This window comes from Erinaceus europaeus, chromosome 13 (genome assembly GCF_950295315.1).
Source record: "Erinaceus europaeus chromosome 13, mEriEur2.1, whole genome shotgun sequence".
Lineage (NCBI taxonomy): Eukaryota > Metazoa > Chordata > Mammalia > Eulipotyphla > Erinaceidae > Erinaceus > Erinaceus europaeus.
Window position 1 is genome coordinate 55,354,142 of NC_080174.1, and position 21,257 is coordinate 55,375,398.

Genomic DNA, 21,257 nt, shown 5'->3' on the forward strand with positions numbered 1-21,257 from the left:
GTTCAAAGGCAGAACACAGAAGAAATACTGTCTGGTTTGATGTAAATTTACTTTTATACAGTCCCTAGTTTATGAATCTATAGTTTTAGAGAAAAAAAATTATGTATTTGATAAGAGATTTAAAGGGCTGGTTGTTGGCATACCCAGTTGAGCACTCATGTTGCCTTGCACATAGGACTTGAGTTTGAGCTCCCACTCCCCACCTACAGACAGGTTAGCTTCATGAGCAGTGAAGCAGATCTGTGGGTATTTTTCTTTGCCTCTCCCCTTTTTGACTCCTCCTTTCTCAATTTCTAAAAAAACAGGGGTGGAGAGGAAAGAGGGAGGGAAAATGGCCACCAGGTAGATTCATTGTTCAGACATTTTGTGCTAGTGACAACTTTGTTGGAAATAAAAAGTTAGACAAGAGAGATTTGATTAGATACTCTGTTACATAATCTTTACTTGAGGTACTTAAAAATGTTTGTGTTCTTATTGGTCTTAAAGAAAAAAAAAAGACAGCTGATTGTTTATGTGAAGTTATTATCTCAAAAATTAGTTTGTAAGTCCCTATATACTAGCTACAGCCCTATCATTAAACTCTTATACCTTTATTCACTTGAGTGATTTATAGATGACAACAGGAGAAAGATTAGGAAGTTTTGTTTAATACTCTTGACTACTAATCTTCGCACACAAATTGATAGTTAGGGTTTACTGTTTACTGACTATACAGCTTGCATTCCCACCAGCAGTGTAGCAGAGTTCCCTTTTCTCCACAACCTCTCCAATACATGTGGTTTTTTTCCTTGTTAGTTGATATAAGCCATTCGCTTAGGTATAGGATGGTATCTCACTATAGTTTTGTTTTTTTTAATGTGTCCACATATATTATGGGTGCACACACTGGTTTCAGATCACATAGTGGCCAAAGATCATTCTTGTTGAACTGGCCACAGAGCCCCCAAGTTATTTTATTTATTTTGTTTTATTTACTGACGTTATACAGAGCAGTGCTCAGTTCTGATTTTTTTTAATTTATTTTTTATTTAAGAAAGGATTAATTAACAAAACCATAGGGTAGAAGGGGTACAACTACACACAATTCCCACCACCCAAACTCCACATCCCATCCCCTCCCCTGATAGCTTTCCTATTCTCTATCCCTCTGGGAGCATGGACCCAGGGCCGTGGGTTGCAGAAGGTGGAAGGTCTGGCTTCTGTAATTGCTTCCCCGCTGAACATGGACGTTGACATCCATACTCCCAGTCTGCCTCTCTCTTTCCCTAGTAGGGTGGGTCTCTGGGGAAGCAGAGCTCCAGGACACATTGGTGGGGTCTTCAGTCCAGGGAAGCCTGGCCGGCATCCTGATGACATCTGGAACCTGGTGGCTGAAAAGAGAGCATACAAAGCCAAACAAATTGTTGAGCAATCATGGACCCAAAGGTTGGAATAGTGGAGAGGAAGTGTTGGGGGGGGGGGGTACTCACTGCAAACTCTAGTGTACTTCTGCTTTCAGGTATATATTTTGCACTAGTTTATGAATATGTGTGAACATATGCTCTCTCTCACAGAACCTGGTCTATATCTAGGTTTTGGGACTTTGTTAGAAAGTGATCCACCTGGGATGGAATTAGAGAATACTATGAAAGGAAAGGTCTCACCCGAGTAATGAAGCTGAAGGGTTGTCATTCCACACGTGAAGTCTCTGGACACAGTCTGAGCTGAAGCATGTTGAGGTGGCAATTGTTGCATTGATTAGGTTGCAATCGGCTGTTGCAGTATTATTTGATATGGATTGGGAGAGGCATGCGGGAAAGTGGGCCCTATCCTAAGGTTCCAGGACTGGGAGCTCAGTTCTAATTTAAGGTGGTACTGGGCCTTGTAGGCTAAGGCACCAAAGTATTTCTGAATAACCATTATGTTATTTCCCCAATATCAAAAACCCTTTTAGCATTGTTCAACTGAATGTGAGAAGAATATGAGTGGAACTAAGTACAAACTCTAATTTGTATTTTTCTTTCTTTTTTTTTTAAGAATTTATTTATTTATGAAAAAGATAGGAGAGAGAAAGAACCAGACATCACTCTGGTACATGTGCTGCTGGGGATTCAACTTGGAACCTCATGCTTGAGAATCCAATGCTTTATCCACTGCGCCACCTCCCGGACCACTGTATTTTTCTAATATAAGTGAAGTGGAGCATTTTTTCATGTGTCTGTAGGCTATGTGTATCTCTTGTTTAGACAACTGTTTAGTTCTTTGACTCATTTTTTATTGGGCTAGTTTGGCTTCTTTTGTAGAGCTATAGGAATTCTGTATAGGTGGTTGATAGCAGTTGCTTATCTATGTGTGATATGCAAATATTTTCTCCCATTTACTGGGTTGCCTGGTTATCTTTGTAAAGTTTTCTTTTGATGTGTAGAAGCTTTTTAGTTACATATAATCCCATTTATTTAGTCTTATTTTCATTTCCCAACCCCAGGGGGTTTAGTCTCCAAATACATTTTTGATGTTAATGTTCTGTAAAGTTTCACATTTCCGTCTATAAATTTTAGTTTCTGGTCTAATATCTAGATCTTGGCATATGATGTTAGATGCTGGTCTAGTTTTACCTTTCTACATGTGGCTGTCTGATTTTCAGAGCACCATCTTGTTGAAGAGACCTTCTTTACCCCATTGAGTGGTTTTGGCCCCTTTGTCATGTATTAGGTGGTTGTATATGCGTGTGCTCATTTATGAGCTTTTGATTCTGCTCCATTCATCCAAGTGTCCATTTTTATCCAGTACCATGCTGTTTTGATTACTGTAGTAGAAACTGAAGTTGGGCAGTGCTATACCTCCATATTGTTTCTTAGTCCCATTTACAGTTGAACTTAAAAAGATAAAATACTGGGAGTCAAGCGGTAGCGCAGCGGGTTAAGTGCACGCAGCGCGAAGTGCAAGAACCAGCCTAAGGATCCCAGTTTGAGCCCCCAGCTCCCCACCTGCAGGGGAGTCGCTTCACAAATGGTGGAGCAGGTCTGCAGGTGTCTGTCTTTCTTTCCCCATCTCTGTCTCCCCCCCCCATTTCTCTCTGTCCTATCTAATGATGACGACATCAACAATAATAACAACAACAACAATAAAAACAACAAGGGCAACAAAAGGGAAAATAAATTTAAAAACATTAATAAAAAGATAAAATAATTTGGTGAATTTTATGAAGGAAGTAAAGAACCTTTACAATGAAAACTATAGGACATTGTTAAAAGAAATACAGAAGGACACACAGAAATGGAAGAACATTCCTTGTTCCTGGATTGGAAGAATAAAATTTATTAAAAATGGCCATTCTACCAAAAGCAATCCACAATTTGAATGCAATGCCTATCAAAATTCCAGTGTTGTTTTTCAAGATAATTGAACAGCTTGTCCAAAACATTATGTGGAACTGCAAAAGGTCACAAATTGCCAAAGCACTTCTGAGGAAACATGAAAAATATAGTGATATTTTTTAAAAACTGGAAAGAAAAATCCAGCTAGGAGTGAATAGTTATGAATTTGACAATATGTACTTTTACTCAATGGCATATTAAGCAGCCATTTAAAATGCATAGCAGGTTAAAAAATATCAGGTTTCTGGGAAATAATTCAACTGATAAGAGCATCCGGCTTGTTTGCTTTATGTTCCTGGTTCAATCTCTATTACCACATGTACTAGACTGGTGCTCTGATTTGTCCCTTGCCTTCTGTCTCATGTGAAACTCATATGCAATACTTTTTTTTTTTTTGCCTCCAGGATAATCACTGCCTGCATTACAAATCCACTGCTCCTGATGGCCATTTTTCCCATTTTTTTATTGGGTAGTGCAGAGAGAAATAGAGAGGGGAGGGCATATAGAATGGGAGAGAGATAGACACCTGCAGACCTGCTTCATTGCTTGTGAAGTGACCCCCTGCAGGTAAGAAGCTGGGGGCTAAAAACTGGGATCCTTGTGGGGGTCCTTGTGCTTCATACTATGTGCTCTTAATCACCCAGCCCCCAATATATTATTTACAATATATATTTTAAACTTTACTTTGTTTTTTTTTATTTCTTATTTATGTATTTTGGATAGAGACATTGAGAAAACAGAGTGAAGGATGATAGAGTGAAGGGGAGAGGGGTGGGAGAGAGTGATAAAAGGACTTGCAACACTGCTTCTTCTAGCGTTTGCCTGCAACACTGCTTCACCCCTTATGAAGCTTGCCCCCTGCTGGTGGGAACTGGGGGCTTAAACCAGGGTCTTTGCCCACTTTAATGTGTGTGCTCAAACAGATGGCCTATATTTTTTAGCATAGGTGATCTAATTTAAGACCTACTTTTTAAACTTTATTTGTTTATTTATTTTGCCTCCAGGGTTATTGCCGGGGCTCGGTGGCTGCACCACAAATCCATTGTTTTTGGAAGCCATCTTTCCCATTTTGTTGCCCTGGTTGTTATTGTTGCCATTGCTGCTGCTACTACTGTTGTTAGATAGGGCAGAGAATAATTGAGAGAGGAGGAGAAACAGAGGGGGAGAGAAAGATAGACACCTGCAGACCTGCTTCACTGCTTGTGAAGCAACCCCCCTGTAGCTGGGAAGCTGGGGCTCAAATCAGAATCCCTATGCTGGTCCTGTGTGTCACACCATGTGCGCATAACTCGCTGTGCCACCGCCTGACCCTCTTAAGGTCTCCTTTATTGTACAATCTGTTCTACCAATGCATGGAAATGAGTTAGAGCAGCACTTGAACACTTTATTAATATGTTTAAGTTATTAGGCATATTACTATAGCAAAAGCTGCTAGTTTGATTTGTTTTTAAAGGAAGAACTTACTTAAACAACATTGGCTTCTAAAAAAAAGTATTGATAGTAACCTAGGATATGGCAACGTTGATAAAGCATTAAACTCACAAGTATGAGATGCTCTGCTTCTTTCTCTCATTAATTTTTAAAACATATTTAAATAGTAAAAGAAAACTTTATAACCAGCATTTACAGTAGCTAAAATATGGAAGCATCATAAATGCCCAATGATACATGAGTGAACAATGAATTTATGAGGCGTACACTCAGCAGAACTCCACTCTTCAATCAAGACTGATCAAATTTAATTTGGAATTAAATGGATGGAGCTGGTGGTGATTATGCTAAGTTCAATCAGAGATGAAAGACAATGACTAGATTGTCTCTTATTTGCTCACATGCAAAATATAGATGACTAAAACAAACCAGCTTTCAAAAAGTCATCTCTTGGACTTGGTGAGAGCTCTGGTGTAAGTTATAAGGCCAGTGCACAGAACTTTGGTGGAAGCTATGGAGACTCATACCATATGTGTGTTTGAAATTATATCCCTAAAATCTTAAAAAACACTGTTAAGTCATTAATAAAAGTACAGTGAGAAGGGAAGCCTGGAGAGAGTATTGGGTTGAGATACTTGATGATGAAATTGGGGAATGGGTAAGAGTGATTAACAGACATCTCACAGTCAGATGAAAAATTGTACCCATGTGTCAGTCAGTAGCTATACTATAAACCATTAAGCCCCATAAAATTATCCACACACAAAAAAGAAACCTCACATACATGGTTAGTGGTTTTGTAACCTTTGATTTTGATAACTTAATATCACATTATATACTGTAAGTTAGACAGTGTGTATGGAATTTCTTTGCCTCCCCAGAAATTGCCATTTCTTTTAGCATTTTTTTTGCATTAGAATACAGCTTGGTAAAATTCAGTGACTTGTATAACTATGACGTTGGCTAAAGTGAAATAAACTATACCCTGGTTTAAATTACAATGATACTGCTTTTTCCCATATCTGATTTATTATAGTCCTATATCTGACTTATTTATCTTACTAGTTTATTATTAGTAAGATAGAAAATGTCCAGCAACTGAACATTTTTACTTTTGAGTCATTAAGATATGCTAGACATCACTGATCGTTTTTTAAAAAAATATTTATTTATTCCCTTTTGTTGCCCTTGTTTTATTGTTATAGTTATTATTATTGTTGGTGGTGGTGATGTCATCATTGTTGGATAGGACAGAGAGAAATGGAGAGAGGAAGAGAGAAAGATAGACACCTGCAGACCTACTTCACCGCTTGTGAAGTTACTCCCCTGAAGGTGGGGAGCCGGGGGCTTGAACCGGGATCCTCACCCCAGTCCTTGCGCTTTGTGCCATATGCGCTTAATGTTCTTTTACTTTTTATGTTAAACTTTAGATTAAAACCACTCTTTCTTAACAGTGTAAAAATTCTAGTACTAAGAACTGGTGACTATGGAATCCTAATTCAGTTTTATTTCTGAAGCAGGGTCAAAAATGGAAAGTTTTCTTTCCTTAGTCCCTCTCTATTACTACACATGCACCCACCCACCCCTCCTCTAGCCAATAAGTTGTTTAATTTGTGATTAACCATTTCCTTTCATTTAGTTTTTCAACTTTTCCTTCTTTTCATTTTTCTTCCTACTTCTTTACTCTCATGCCTTTAATGAAGTCATTTGTTCTTTGTCTTTTCATATTTTACATTTGTCATGACTTTGGGGTTGATTTGGCAACTTGTTTCCTACCCCACAATAGTTCTTTGATGAGTGAATTGTTTGATTTGTGTAAATCTTTGCTGATTACATTTAAAAAAAAAACTGCTACTTCTTACCACATTGTTGGTCTGCTTCTAAATTCTGCTTCTAAGACCCCTTCTGTTTCATTGGTTTAATCCCCCCTGCTTGACACTGTATTCTATTTGCATAACCACTGTTAACTAAGCACTGCCCTGCCTCCAGGGCATTGGTTTAATCCTCAATGTTTTGCACGCTTTTTCCTTCTCCCCACACCCTATCCTATGTACATCCTCTTCGGACCTGACTCTTCCGCCTCAGGATATATAAGGACAAGATTGTGATTAGAGATAGTTTAGATTGCACTGCGTTCCACATGAATAAAGACTGAACTGCATACCACTCAGCCATGAGTCCCTGATCGTCTCTCTCTCCCGCCTGTGAAGCTAGCCCGACACCACATAGCATTTTTCACTACTTGCCTTTTGATTGGGAGATTTGTAGAGATTTCAATTGATACAGGTATTATCTATTCCTTCATGATACCTAATTCTTATGTACACCATTTGCCTTTAGGTTGACATCTTTGGTGTTTCCACTACCTGCACTAGCATACCTTTGTCTTGTGGGAGTGGGGGGTTTCACATTATGAGTGCGATATATTACTTTTCTTTAAAACAGCATTTGTTTTCAGTGTCTCTTTTTGCTTGAATGTTTTGAACTAGATTTTTCTCTATAAGTAGTTAATTTGTGCTGTGAATTTTCAAAAGAAGTAAATGTAGCTTCCAACTATGAGAAGGCATGCCTATCTCTATTGTGCTGTTCTTATAAATCGTAGTGGGAGGAGCTCAGGTGTAGAAATGTTATTACTTGGGTAGCCCATTGGCCCCTACAGCCTCTCGAATTTTTTTTTTTGAAATTTGAAAATCTCAAAGTAAACATGATTCAGATCTTCAGAAAAATAATCAGATCAATTAAAATTTCAACAAAACGTCTCTTGATTAGAATAAACTGTTAGCAAAGGCCACTAAAAGGTATCAGCTAGCTGTGTGATCCCTGTATGTTTCTCAACTATTTCCAAAAACTTAGCCAATACTTGGAAGAAAACTGATTGCCCTGTTTTGTTCTTTAAGATTTGTTTATGAGAGAGGAATAGGAGGGGGAAGGGGATAAATCAGAACATCACTTTGGTCATATGATGCCAGAGATTGAATTTAGGAATGCATGTTTAGTAATTCAAGGTTTTTTTCTACTGCCACCTTCTAGGTCACTGTTTTTTGTGGCTTTTTTTGTTTGTCTTTTTTAAAGAAATATGTCTTTTTTTTTTTTTTTTTGCTACCAGGGTTATTGTTTGGGCTCAGTATCTGCACTATGTATTCACTGCTCCTGGAAGATATTCCCTCCCCCCCTTTTTTTATGTTGCCCTTGTTTTTATTGGATAGGACAGAGAGAAATCAAAAGAGGAGGAGGAGAGAAAGACACCTTCAGACCCCCATCACTGCATCGTTGCCTCTGAAGCAACCCCAGTGCAGGTGGTGAGCCAGAGGCTCAAACCAGGTTCCTTGAGTTGGTCCTTCCGCTTCATGCTATGTGTGCTTAACCCACTACGCTACTTCCCAGCCCCCAACTAATATGTCTTTAAAGAGTTTACCTTTCTTGAATATGTTATGTGTAGGTCTAAGATTTGTGTTATTTACTAATTTAAACCTGGTAAGATAACTACATGTTCATAGATATTTTCCCTACTTGTTCATTTTCACAAAACAATTTGTGGCACACTTAGTTTTCTGGAAAACTATCTTGTAATTGAACCTTCAAACCACTAAGTCAGATTGCCTGTCTTCTTTCCTTTATGCCAACTTGCCTCCATCCAGTTACCTTCATCCAGGCCTTCTCTTGTTTTGTAGAGGGTTGGCATCCTGTTCAACTAGTATTTAATATCACTTGAGAGGATAGTGCTGTGATGCTCATCTACTATTTGGTATTCACTTAAATTCACTTGATTCATTCGGTGTATAAGAAATAAGGATTTACTTTTTTTTTTGTAGAAAGTTGCAGTCCAATTGCCAGTGATCAGATCAGAGTTAGTGTTGACTTCAAATGTTTTAGTAAGACGCAGAAAGAAAAATGAGATCCTAACTTTCTAGTTCTGATCTATATATTTCCATTCATAAATTGAAGCTATATGGGTGTGAAATTTAGTATGGAGGCTTAGGCTGCTTGAGCACCTTTTATCCCATAATAGTTGTGGAATGTGAAGATCTGAATTTTCATGGGGGCACTGATATTTATTTCATGGCAAACAATAGGTTTCTTAAGTCCTTGTCATTTCAAATTGCCATAAGGTCTGGTTATTGCTGCTCTAGATGTGTATGTGAACCTGCCACCCAATGAACTTACTACAGTGGTGCTAACTTGTCTTGACACTCTTGCTGACAGTTATTGTGGCCCTTAACACGGTCTACTTTCTGTAGTCACAGCACAGATTTTATGGAGGATTTGGCCTAAATTTCTGGGGTGACTTTCTATAGACAAGAAATATAGTGGCTTTAAAAATTAAGAGGTTTGATTCTGTTTTGAATTTGGATATCAAATGAATATGAGCACATGACATTTTAATGCCGTTTGTCTTTTCAAATAGATTTACCTTCTAATGCATGTGACGACAGGACTTTGCTCATCAGCTAAAACATACATTTCAGAGGAGTTGTTACCTAAAATATTATCATAAGGCACACGATTTAAGTTGCCTTTCATGAACATAATTAAGAATTAATAAGCCAGTACCAGTGGCTAGTCCCCAGAATTTCCACTGTTTTGCCTTTTGTGACCTATGTTATTAAAAGTCCATTATTTTTACAGACTTTATTAAATTGGATCTTATTAAAGCATTCTATATTTGCATTTGGTCTTTCATAATTCATTATTATTATGACATTTACTTTTTACCATCAGATCTGAAAACATATCATAAGCTACCCTTTTCTCTTGAAAGAAATGCTAATTTCAAACAGTCCTCTAATAGAAGAGAAAAGCTTTATCAGTTTTTTCATTTATTCCAGATCGTGTTAAGAATACTAATGCTAGACTTCAGTATGCTAATATCTTTGAGCTTTTTTGGTCAAAAGCTTAGAATTATTATTTTTACCCTATATGAAGTATGAACTGAGGGGATCTACTACTGGAAAACAATTCTAAAGTAAAATTTTTGATTCTTTAGATTTGTAAAAATATTGCTAAATCCTGATTATACTAAGTATGATTCTAGTCAATTTTATCTTGTACCATGCTATACTATTTGTCCCATTTCAGAAAATCTTTCCTCTTGAAATTCATTTTGTTTTTCTCATAGTTTATAATAGTGCAGCTTCCAGTGTTTAAGACCAAGTATCCTAATTTACTAGTCCCAGAAAGCATTTAGGGTGTGCTTCTCATTTTCCCAAATGATATTCACTCTGACTCATTTATTATGTGCTCTAAAACTTAGTTTGGCAAGATTTTACCTATGGATATAGGAAAGACTCTTTATTTTTCTTGGGGAATTAATGATTTATAGTAAATGAGTTCAGTGCATTATACCAAAGTACAGGACTCTGATGAGGGACCAAGGAGTTTTCAGGTCCTGGTACAAAACTGTGTAATTTCATCTTAACTAATAAAGCCATGACTTTTTTGGTAGAGTACTAGAAAACGTATTAAATTCTGAAATGAAACTGACTTTCAGTTTTGTCTCATTTTAGATTTCTGACAATGTGCAATAGACACTTTGGCAGTGTTGTAGCACAAACCATTCGTACTCAAAAAACCGACCAGTTTCCACTTTTTCTGATTATTATGGGAAAGAGATCAACCAATGAAGTGCTAAATGTGATACAAGGTAAAGTACCTTTCTCAATGGGAATAGAGTGTCTTCTGTATGTGATAACCTTGTAATTTTTCCATGAAAGAATACAGTATTTCTCTGGATTCTAAATAGCTTACATTTTAAAATGTTAAACATATATATGTACTTCTAAAAGTATAAGCGCTATGAAAAATGAGATTCCTGCATAAGCATCTTAATAAAATTGCACAGTTTTTGGGAGATAGGCTAATGTGGGATAAATATACAGAACTGCTAAATTTTCTAATGTAACAATTAGGTTAAAGTCAGTTGTCAAATAATTATATTTCATATATGTGTGTTGTTTTCTTGCTCTAATATAAACTAGTTGAAAGAAATATATGTCTTCAGTTAATAGGAAATTCAGTATGTGAATATTGGAAACTGAACTGCTCACAGTAACAGTTGTTTGCCCTGTTTGTGTGAATCCATGTCTAGGATGCAACCTTGAGAAGTTTTTAGGATACTTGTGAATGTAATTACAGTGTATGTTACTTACCTCAAAAAAGTGATTTTTCTTTTATTCTTGCTAATGTACCCCATGGATTATTATTAAATATTACTTTACTCATGGCAAGCCTTAAATTGAAATCTATACATATTCTGTTTGCCACAGGGATAATGATGTTTCAAGTGCCCAAAACTAAAATTTGTGTCTGCGATGCTTAATTCCTGCTCCTCCTTATCAAGTTCTATACTAGATAATGTGGTGAATGGAGCTTGTAAGTTTTAGTAACTATACAATCTCTGGTTATTCTATGTTCTTTCTATAACTGAAGCATCCAGTTTCACAAGCAGTGTTAAAGAAGGCCTGCTAGGGAAACTAATTGCATATGATAAATGACAGTAAAGATAATATATTTAATTGCTATTTTTCCTTGTGCAGGCAATATTCCAATAGTGAGTTGTTCTCAAAGTGTAGTTCATGGGTCTTGGAGATTTCTAGACTCTCTTAGAGGATTTATAAGGTCAAAATTATTTTCAAAATAGAAATAAGGCCCCTTTTTCTGTGTTAACGTTTGTACTAATGACATTAAATCAATGATGTGTAAAATTGCTGGCACTCTAGGAAAATCAAGACCAAGATAAACTCTGCTGCCAGTTATATTCTTCATGTATATGTGTACACCTCCTGCATGGATTTTAATTTATACTAATTAATTAATATTATTAACTGTGAGAGATAAGCATATGATTCTTCTACTGCATTAAAAAAATACAGTAGTCCTAAAGTTGACCATTTCTGTTGTTGCTGCTTGAGCCAAACTTTTTGTTTTCTAGAATATTAATTTTATTTAGGAATCACTTATAAACTGCACCCAGGTTATCCTGGGTGTTTCACTGATATCTTCTCCAGAAATTACAAAGCAAGTCTGTCACATCAAGAGACAGAATTGACAGTTACTGTTTTTAACAACACTTTCTGTTCCTTTAGTTTTTTATGTGATGAAATTTATTTAAATTTTTATTGAGAAAATGTTAGTTCTGTTATATGTACTTAAGTGGGTATGCCACCACTGGGCCCCATTGAGGAGATGTTATTTCTAAGACTTTTGTTGTCTCCAGAGTACAATTTCACATCACCCCAAAATATTGTGTTATCCCACCTTTCCCACTACTAAAGTGCCCTTTACCTCCACTACAGAGCTTTGGTCTCCTCCCCCTTCATTCTTACTGTTAGACACTCTAGACCTGCAGACATAGATGAAGATTTTTTACTTGTTTCACCCTATCTGAAGAACTGATAGCTTTTGTTACCAGTAATAAAATGTGAGCTCTTAAATTGACCATGATGTTAACAAATATAACTCTTGGCTCTCATAAATTAGTTGTATTGCTAGAAGGAATGTATAAGCCAGTGATTTAATGGGTCATAGACTGTTATTATTACAATTTAATGAGTTGGTACATATTTTTGAATATTTCACCTCAGTTTCTAGCACAGTAAATGTTGATACTTAAAAACATCAACAATAATTATTTGTACCTCTGAATAGCTTGAAGGCCACTGCATTAGATTCTAAAGGGTAAGTTTGCCCAGACCTGCATTCACTGGCACCTTCTCTCCATCTTAAATTATTGAGGACTTTGGTTTAAAGTTTAGTTTCCAGTGATTTCTTATATTTATGGCGTAAGCATAGTCGACAAACAGTGGCTTAAGCCTGGAAATAGTCAAAGGTGGTTGCCTGTACAGCTATAGTGTTTTCCAAGTGGTGATTCCAGCACCTTTCATATTTCTGAGTGTTGGTCACCAGTAGATAAATCAATAAGCAGTAGAGATTTAGTCCATAACAAATCTACATTGATGGTGCTTCTAAATGTTTTCTACTTGGCTTACCTATTAATAACTGGCAGTCACTGTGTGTGCATTTTGTGCCAGGCATTTAACATTACCTTGATACTGAAAATTTAAAAATGTTGATTCTTAGAGAACTATATTCATTTATTTATTCAGTTACAAAATTAACATCTAATCTCTGTCATGTGCTAGGCAATTTCAAGGTACAAGGATCATATGTCTTTTAAATAGCATAAAGCTAGATTTAGAACTGTGACTACAAAGCCAGTTCAGTTTTCGGCATTCTCAATACCATGATATAACTCCAGGTTATCATGTATTTTCTTTTTTTTTTTTTTTTTTCCCTCCTCCAGGGTTATTGCTGGGCTCGGTGCCTGCACCATGAATCCACCGCTCCTGGAGGCCATTTTTCCCCCCTTTTGTTGCCCTTGTTGTAGCTTCGTTGTGGTTATTATTATTGCCCTTGTTGACGCAATTCGTTGTTGGATAGGACAGAGAGAAATGGAGAGAGGAGGGGAAGACAGAGAAGGGGAGAGAAAGATAGAGACCTGCAGACCTGCTTCACCGCCTGTGAAGCGACTCCCCTGCAGGTGGGGAGCCGGGGGCTCGAACCGGGATCCTTACGCTGGTCCCTGCGCTTTGCGCCACATGCGCTTAACCCACTGCGCCACCGCCTGACCCCCTATCATGTATTTTCTACTTCATTTGTTGAGAAAGTAATATTGATATGGTCAAATTAGGTCGTTTCTCTACTAGGAACCAGATATGCTTCCAAGTCTTCAACTGCAAATGGTCATAAAGAAAAGTGGGAAAAGGATTGTCAAAAGATCCTGTTAGTTTAAGTCCTACGGGAGGGGGGGGGGGAATTTGTTTGCTATTTACTATCCTTTGGTGGCCATTTCACTAGTAGGGCAAGAAAACCCCTTATCTGGCTTTGGAGAAAGAGTCATTCCTTCAGCTATATGTTTAAAAGAAAAGAAGATGAGCCAGGGATTTAGCAAAGCAATAAATTCCATACTTTTGCATATATGAAACTTAGATCTCCAGCAGCACAAATTAATAATAATGTTAATATGGGTCAAGCAGATAGCATCTGTAGTACAACAGACATTCATGCTTGTGGCTCCAGCGAGCCAGGTTCATTCCCCAGCACCACCATAAACCAGAGCCTATTACTGTGTTCTGGTAATAAATACTATTATTATTACTAATAAGAAAAAGAAAGAAAACAGAATTCCAGTATCTTTATGTATCATCATCAATTTCTTGCTTATAGATCCATCCAAAGCAAATATTTGTAATTTCAAAGAAGTTTTAGTGGAAGTGAACAGTGCCAAGTAAACCTTCAGTTGAAGTGGCAATGAAGACAGGTTTTTGAGTCAGACTCATAGTTTCAAATATTGCTTCCACTACTTAGCAACAACTTCACTCTACTTGGAGAGACTCATTGAGCTAAACTTAATTATCCTTCTCTTTAAAATCAAAATAATCTTGAGACTCATTATTAAATCAATAGTGTATAATTAAAAATTAGTAAAATAAAATTTATAACAAGATCTTTGATATAATTTCTGTACAGATTAAAAGATAATATATGTTAAGTGTTTAGCTTAATCACTAGTATGTAAACAAATGACAGTTAATGCTAGTGTTTTTTTTTTTAGCCAGAACACTGCTCAGCTCTGACTAACTTATGGTGGTGCAGGGGATTGAACCTGGGACTTTGGAGCCACCCTCAGGCATGAGAGTCTCTTTGCATAACCCATTATGCTATGTACCCTCCACCTGTGTTACATATTTTCATAACTTGAATTAAGTTTTTTTTTTCAGCTTAAATAACTTTTATTTTCAAAAGTAGAACACGCCAGGCGTGGTGGCACCCGCCTGTAGTCCCAGCTACTTGGGAGGCTGAGGCTGGAGGATCACTTGAGCACAGGAGTTCTGGTGTGCAGTGCACTATGCCGATCAGGTGTCCACACTAAGTTCGGCATCAATATGGTGACCTCCCGGGAGCGGGGGACCACCAGGTTGCCTAAGGAGGGGTGAACCGGCCTAGGTCAGAAATGGAGCAGGTCAAAACTCCTGTGCTGATCAAAAGTAGAACACAAAACTACTTCTAGATTTCAAAATTAGCAGATTAAAAAAGTAAAAGTTAGACACATATTTAAAGAATGCTTTAAAATATTTTGATTTTTGAAGAGCTCATATTTGGTTTTTTTTCAAGTTTATTGAAGTATGATTAAGAGAAATTATAGACATTTAAGGCTTTTATATGGTGAAATTTCAACATACAGACAAATTGTGGTCAGGGGACTCTGGTGGCACACATTACCATGTACAAGGACCCATGCCAAAGCACCCAATCCCCACCTGCAGAGAGGGAAACTCAACAATCACTGATAGAGATGCCTACAGTGCTTTGGTGAAATAGCTTTTTATCTTTGTGGTTTATGTATTCTGTAATTTATAATGTTCAGATTTAAATATTCATGAATTTCAACCACCAGTATACTGCTTTCCCCCTACCCCCCCTTTTTTTTTAAACCTATGGCACTTTCTAACTGATAGTATTTTAACTAAATAGTCAATAACTAGTCAGTAATTTTTCTTGCATTATAATTATTCTTTGCTGATTAATTCTGCAGTGACTTTTCATCTTTTAATAACTTTAATAATGTGAAGTTTGACAATCTCTGTTTTGCTAGGTAACACAACAGTGGATGAGTTAATGATGAGACTCATGGCTGCAATGGAAATCTTCACAGCCCAACAGCAGGAAGATATAAAGGATGAGGTAAGATGAAAGATTAAGTAAACTTTTAATAGGATTTTTATGAGATAATTTGTCATATAGTGATGCTTGCCTGTGTCATGATTGACTGTACACCCCCCAAAAAATATTATCATAAAAGTACAATTCTAGATTACCCAAAGAAAGTTTATGACATTCTTTTACTTCATTCTTTTTATGACCCTAAGGCCAACAATTTGTATAACTTTATGGACATTTATACTTGTCTAGATTTGGGGTAATGGAGGGAGGTCTGTTTGCTTGAAATGAAATAATTTTCTTTATTGGGAGATTAATGGTTTACAGTCAACAATAAAATACAATAGTTTATACCTGCATAACACTTCCATACCTGCATAACACTTCCAGCCCCCACTGGATTTTCCTCTGCCATCATGTTCCAGGTCCTGAACCCTCCCCTGACTCCAGAGTCTTTCACTTTGGTGTAATATACCAACTCCACTCAAAGTTCTGCTTAGTGTTTTCCATTTTTGAAATGAATTGAAGCACATTTACAAAAGAATTTACATTCTAGGAAATCCTGTCTACTATATAGGGTACATTTAAAGTTCTCATACTCCTTTATAAAGTATTGATATTATTTTGCACTAAGTACATTTTATATTTTAAGAACTCATGGAATTAATAAAAGATCTTTAGCTTTCTGCATTTTTTGGTTTCTCAAACATATTCAGATAGTGTAGAAGACATGAACCTGAAAATCCAAATAAAACATAATACAACCTATATTGATAATAACACTGTCAGTAAACAATGAATATTTTTAATTTGCTAGGCACTGTGCTAAGCACTTTACATTTATAATCTCAAACGTTCTTGCAAAGCTGTATCTGAGTCAGTTTTCAGTGCCTATACCATAAATCACCACTCCCAGCAGTCTCCTTCCCCACTCTCCCATCCCTTCTTTCTTTCATAGGTACAAGTTGAGAGGGAAGGGGAAAGATAGAGAAAAAGAGACACCTGTAGATTTGCTCCACTGATCATGAAGCGTCCCCCGAGGTTAGGAGCAAGGACTTGAACCCAGGTCCTTGTACATGATAGTATACACATGGAGCCTAAGGGGACCAGGCGGTGCTGTGCACCTGGTTAAGTGTACACGTTACAGTGTGCACAGACCCAGGTTCATATCCCCCAACCCCTCGCTCCTCACCTGCAGAGGGAAATCTTCATGAGTGGTGAAGCAGGGTTACAGGTGTCTCTCTCTCCCTCTCTACCTCCCCATCCTCTCTCAATTTCTTTCTAGCTCTAATTTTAAAAATCATTTTTAAAAAGATAAAATATGAAACATATTGGCATTTGTTTGAAATGCTTAAGTCATAGATATTCATATAATATTTTGTTAATTATTTTTAAAAATTAAGTATGCTTAATAATAAGGGGGAGTTTGATCTCTGAATTATGAGATGTTTCTAGGTATATGTAATAAATATATTTGATTTAATAACCTTTAAGAGTTGCAAATGGAAAACTTAACTTTTGTTGTTGCGAAGGCTTCAAAAACTCCTGACCAACTTTTTCAAATAGGAGATAGAGAGAAAAAGGAGAAAAGATATTATAGCACCTATACTACTATATTTTACATCATTTATTTGTCTCTGTCTTCTCTTAGTCTGTAACTTTTTTTAAGAGCAAAGGTCATATCATATTCATGGTTGTGAATCTATCCCAAAGCAGTATACCTAGGATAGAGGAGGTAGTCAATAAATTTTGTTAAATGGTTGAAGAAATAAAGACTAAGAATTCACATGAAATGTAGCCTAAAATAATACTTGGTTATAATGTTAGAAAGCCTGATGTAGTCACAATAACAAATATGAAGTTTTGGAGTGCTACAACTAGAATTTTAAAGCTCATTGGTTTCTTATATTGATATAAAATGTTAAGTTTGTAAAACTTAGTAATCAATGTTTCATTTACTGTAAAGGAAGTAAATAGGTTTGTGGTAGAAAGGTGTTTATCTGTTACTCTATAAAATTGACAGTGACATTTTAAAATAATGAAGTACTGTGCTTAGTTAGGAATTTGTAATAATAGGTGTGTTGCCATTCAAGATTACATTTATCCTGGAATAGAGGCATTGATTGATAATAATTCACTAAACACATTCTTCAGCCATTTAAATCTTGAGTCTCATTAGTATGAGATTTACAGATTATGCTGTATAATAATATGAATGCATAATATTTGCATGCATAGTCCCAGTTCATTCTTTCATCTTAATTTGTGTTCTTCATAATTCATGGGTAGAGAAATTGACTTTAATTCCTTTAATACTGAACATAAAATTTAATATGAGGGTTACAGGAAAAATCCAAGACTATATAATTGAATTTTCTATTGATTGAAATTTCAAGAGGTAAGGATTTCACTTTGTTTTTGGAATGTTCCATTGAATTCATCATTTAGGTTAGAGTTCCTGAGAGATTTTCTTTAGTTCAAAGACTATGATCTGTGCATAGATCATAACGATTTGCTATTCTCTGAGTATGTGACAATAAATACTTCCTCTGATAATTCTGAATTTGCCTTTTTAAGAAAATGCAAATAATGGGAATTAGTTTAGCAGCTGTACATGGAATTCACATTTGTGAGGTCCCAGGTTCAATCCCCAGCATCACCAAAAGCAGAACCAAGTAGTGCTCTGGTTTAGAAAACTTTTTTCAAGTAAGACTTTTTTTTAGCATATTTTTTAAATTTATAAAATGGAGATATTGGCAAGAGCATAGGATAAGAAGGATATAATTCCACACAATTCCCACCACGAGAACTTCATATCCCATCTGCCTGTCATTGCCCCACCTCCCACCCTTGTGAAAGCTATCCTATTCTTTATCCCTCTGGGAATAGGACCCAGGATCATTATGGGGTGCAGAAGGAATATTCAGTGTGGAAGAAATTACAGAAGCCTGTATCTCTTTCCCTAGTGGAGCAGGGCTTTGGGGAGGCAGAATTCCAGGACACATTGGTGGGGTTCTCTGCCCAGGGAAGTCAGTTTGGCATCATAGTGGCATCTGAAACCTGGTGGATGAAAGAGAGTTAAGATATAAAGAAGAACAAATTGTTGACAAGTCGTGAACTTAAAGGCAAGAATATTACCGAAGAAGATTTGAGGGTCTCCATTTTGGAAAAAGCTAGTAGGTCTATTTTAGGTATATTCCAAGGGGCCCATGACTTTACTAGTTTTTGCTGGAGCCTGGCAGCTAACATGCAGGTGGACCAAAGGTATTGTATTGTCTGGGGAGATGGTGTCAGAGTTGGTAATAGGACTAGAAAGCTGTATCAGGAATGAGAGTAGCTCCCAAATATGGTAAAAGTATTATAAATATTGTTAGCTGTAAACCCCATCAATTTGATCTTGGGCCCACATTCAGCACAGGAGCCTGTGTAACCTCTATATCGCTGTAGGTCTGAGCTCTCATTCTGTAGTCATGGCTAGGAACATTTACTTTTTACCACAAGATGAAATTAAAGCTAAACGTGTAAAGAAGTTTGGGGGTGGTTACCTAAGTTCAAATTTATGTAACTTTAACACTAGTTAAGTTTCATCCATCATTTTGGTGATTTTATTATATTAGTGCAAATGGAAATACCTATACTGTATGAAGCTTTTACTAAGAAAAACTGAGTCCAGATTTTTACATGGTCTAAATCATTCTTTAGCCCAGACAGACTAGATTAACGTGTTTTATCTCCAGGAAGAAGTGTGTATTATATAAGCCTCTTCTTTAACAAATTGCATATGACTTTATTAGCATCAACTTGTATTCATGGTATTAGTTTGGTTTTCTAAATGTTCACTAGACATCTATCATATACACCTATAGCAGTGGGCTAGATCCTAGGGACATACAGGTGATTTGAGCTAATAGGAGCTATTGGCAAAGAAAGGATGGGGGGGCTAAGCAAAGAGCACTATGAAAGCAACTATATTTCAGAATCTCTTTTTGCTTACAACCTGGTTTCAAACAAGAGAGTTTCTAACATGTAGATGGACTCAGTTTCTCTTATATAATATTCTTACATCATACTTATCTACAGACTTCTAATTATCAAGAGTTTATACTTGATTTTTGATCTGTTTATTGTTTAATTCATTCAGCATCATCTATTTAGAACATCATATTACAGGAGCAAGGACTTTTGCTTACCTTCACCTCTCCAACATGATCTGAACAATAGCTCAGAATTTGTCACAACTAGATATCAGAGCAGAGCAGGTTTCAGTAACTAGTTCAACATTCTCATTTACCTGGTAATTCTGAGACTATGTTAGGTGGTCATGGGCAAATTATATCCAAGGAACATTCAAAGCTTACATAAAAGTTTCTGATTTGGGACTTAAATAAGTACTGTCACAGCATAAGAAGGTTATGCTTAGTAGCTCACAGAAAATTTTTGTGTTGTTGAAGGAAATTATTGGCTTTGTAGTTTGCTCCACAGAATGTGTAACTTTTTTATCCTGAGCTTAATCTGTTTTCAGTACTCAATTACTTTTCCTTTTTTCTGTTTAAACTCTTTAACAGTTTCTTTGCAGAACAGTGATAAGCAGGATATAGAAGTACAGTTTTTCTTTATTTGCTTGCTTATTTCCTTATTTATTATTTAATAGGATGTTACAAGATTATAATATTACAATATATAGTTATTTTTTAAAATTTATTTATAAAAAGGAAACACTGACAAAACTATAGGATAAGAGGGGTACAACTCCACACAATTCCCGCCACCAGAACTCTGTATCCCATCCCCTCCCCTGATAGCTTCCTGCACCACACCCACAACCAAATTTCTGTATCCCCACCCTCTCATCTCCCAAAGATAAATGCTATACCACCATAGTTCTCACAAAGCCTTACAGTTTTCTTGCTTCTGGTGTTTGTTGTTTGGTTGGTTGGGGTTTTGTTTTGGTTTGGTTTTTTGGTAAGTTCATGTGAATCAGATCTCAAGAGATTCCATATATGAGTAAAACCATCTGGTAGTTGACTCTTACTTCTTTACTAACTTTGCTAAGCACAATCATCTGTAGTTTCATCCATTTTCTTCCAAAGGACACAATATCTTTTTTTTTTTTTTAACTGCAGAGTAGTATTCTATGGACTATATATCCCATAACTTCTTTAGCTAGTCATATGCTGATGGGCATTTAGGCTGCTTCCACTCTTTGACTATTGTGGATAATCCAGCTATAACATTGGGCTGCACATATCTCTTTTAATTAGTGTTTGAGTGTCCACTGGATAATGCCTTAGAGTTGTATTACTGCAGCATATGGTAAATCCATTTTTATTTGTTTAAGGACTGTCTTTGCTTTGGTGCAATATGCCACACCCAGTCCAAATTTCACCTTGTGTTTTCTCTTATGTGCCTTCATTTTTCTTGTTTTAGCATCATTAAGCCATTTTTGGAAGTGACACTTTCTCCTTTTTTTTGCAAGAGTTTGTGAATTGCTATTAATTCTTCTTTTAATGTTTGGTTATATTCGTCAATGGAGCCATCTGGTCCTGGTCTCGTGTATATTGAGAGATTAGTACTACTCATTCTATATCCTTACTAGTAATCATTCTATTTCACATTTTCCATTTATTCTTGGTTCAACCTTGGAAGTTTATATATTTCTAAGAATATATCCATTTCTTCAAAGTTATAGTTTTCTGTTCTATTACTGTGCATATTCTCTTCTGATCCTTTGAATTTTTGTGTTATCAATCTCTT

The 21,257-nt window shown here is 36.4% G+C and overlaps 1 protein-coding gene across 1 annotated transcript in view; it reads left to right on the top strand.

Annotated features, from left to right (window-relative positions):
- FAF1 (Fas associated factor 1) overlaps positions 1-21,257 on the top strand; it is a 347,080-nt gene that overhangs the window by 247,240 nt on the left and 78,583 nt on the right. Inside the window, exons 14-15 of the mRNA XM_007536689.3 lie at positions 10,292-10,428; positions 15,439-15,527. Coding sequence (XP_007536751.1) covers positions 10,292-10,428; positions 15,439-15,527 — 226 coding nt within the window. The remainder of the gene's footprint in view (positions 1-10,291; positions 10,429-15,438; positions 15,528-21,257) is intronic.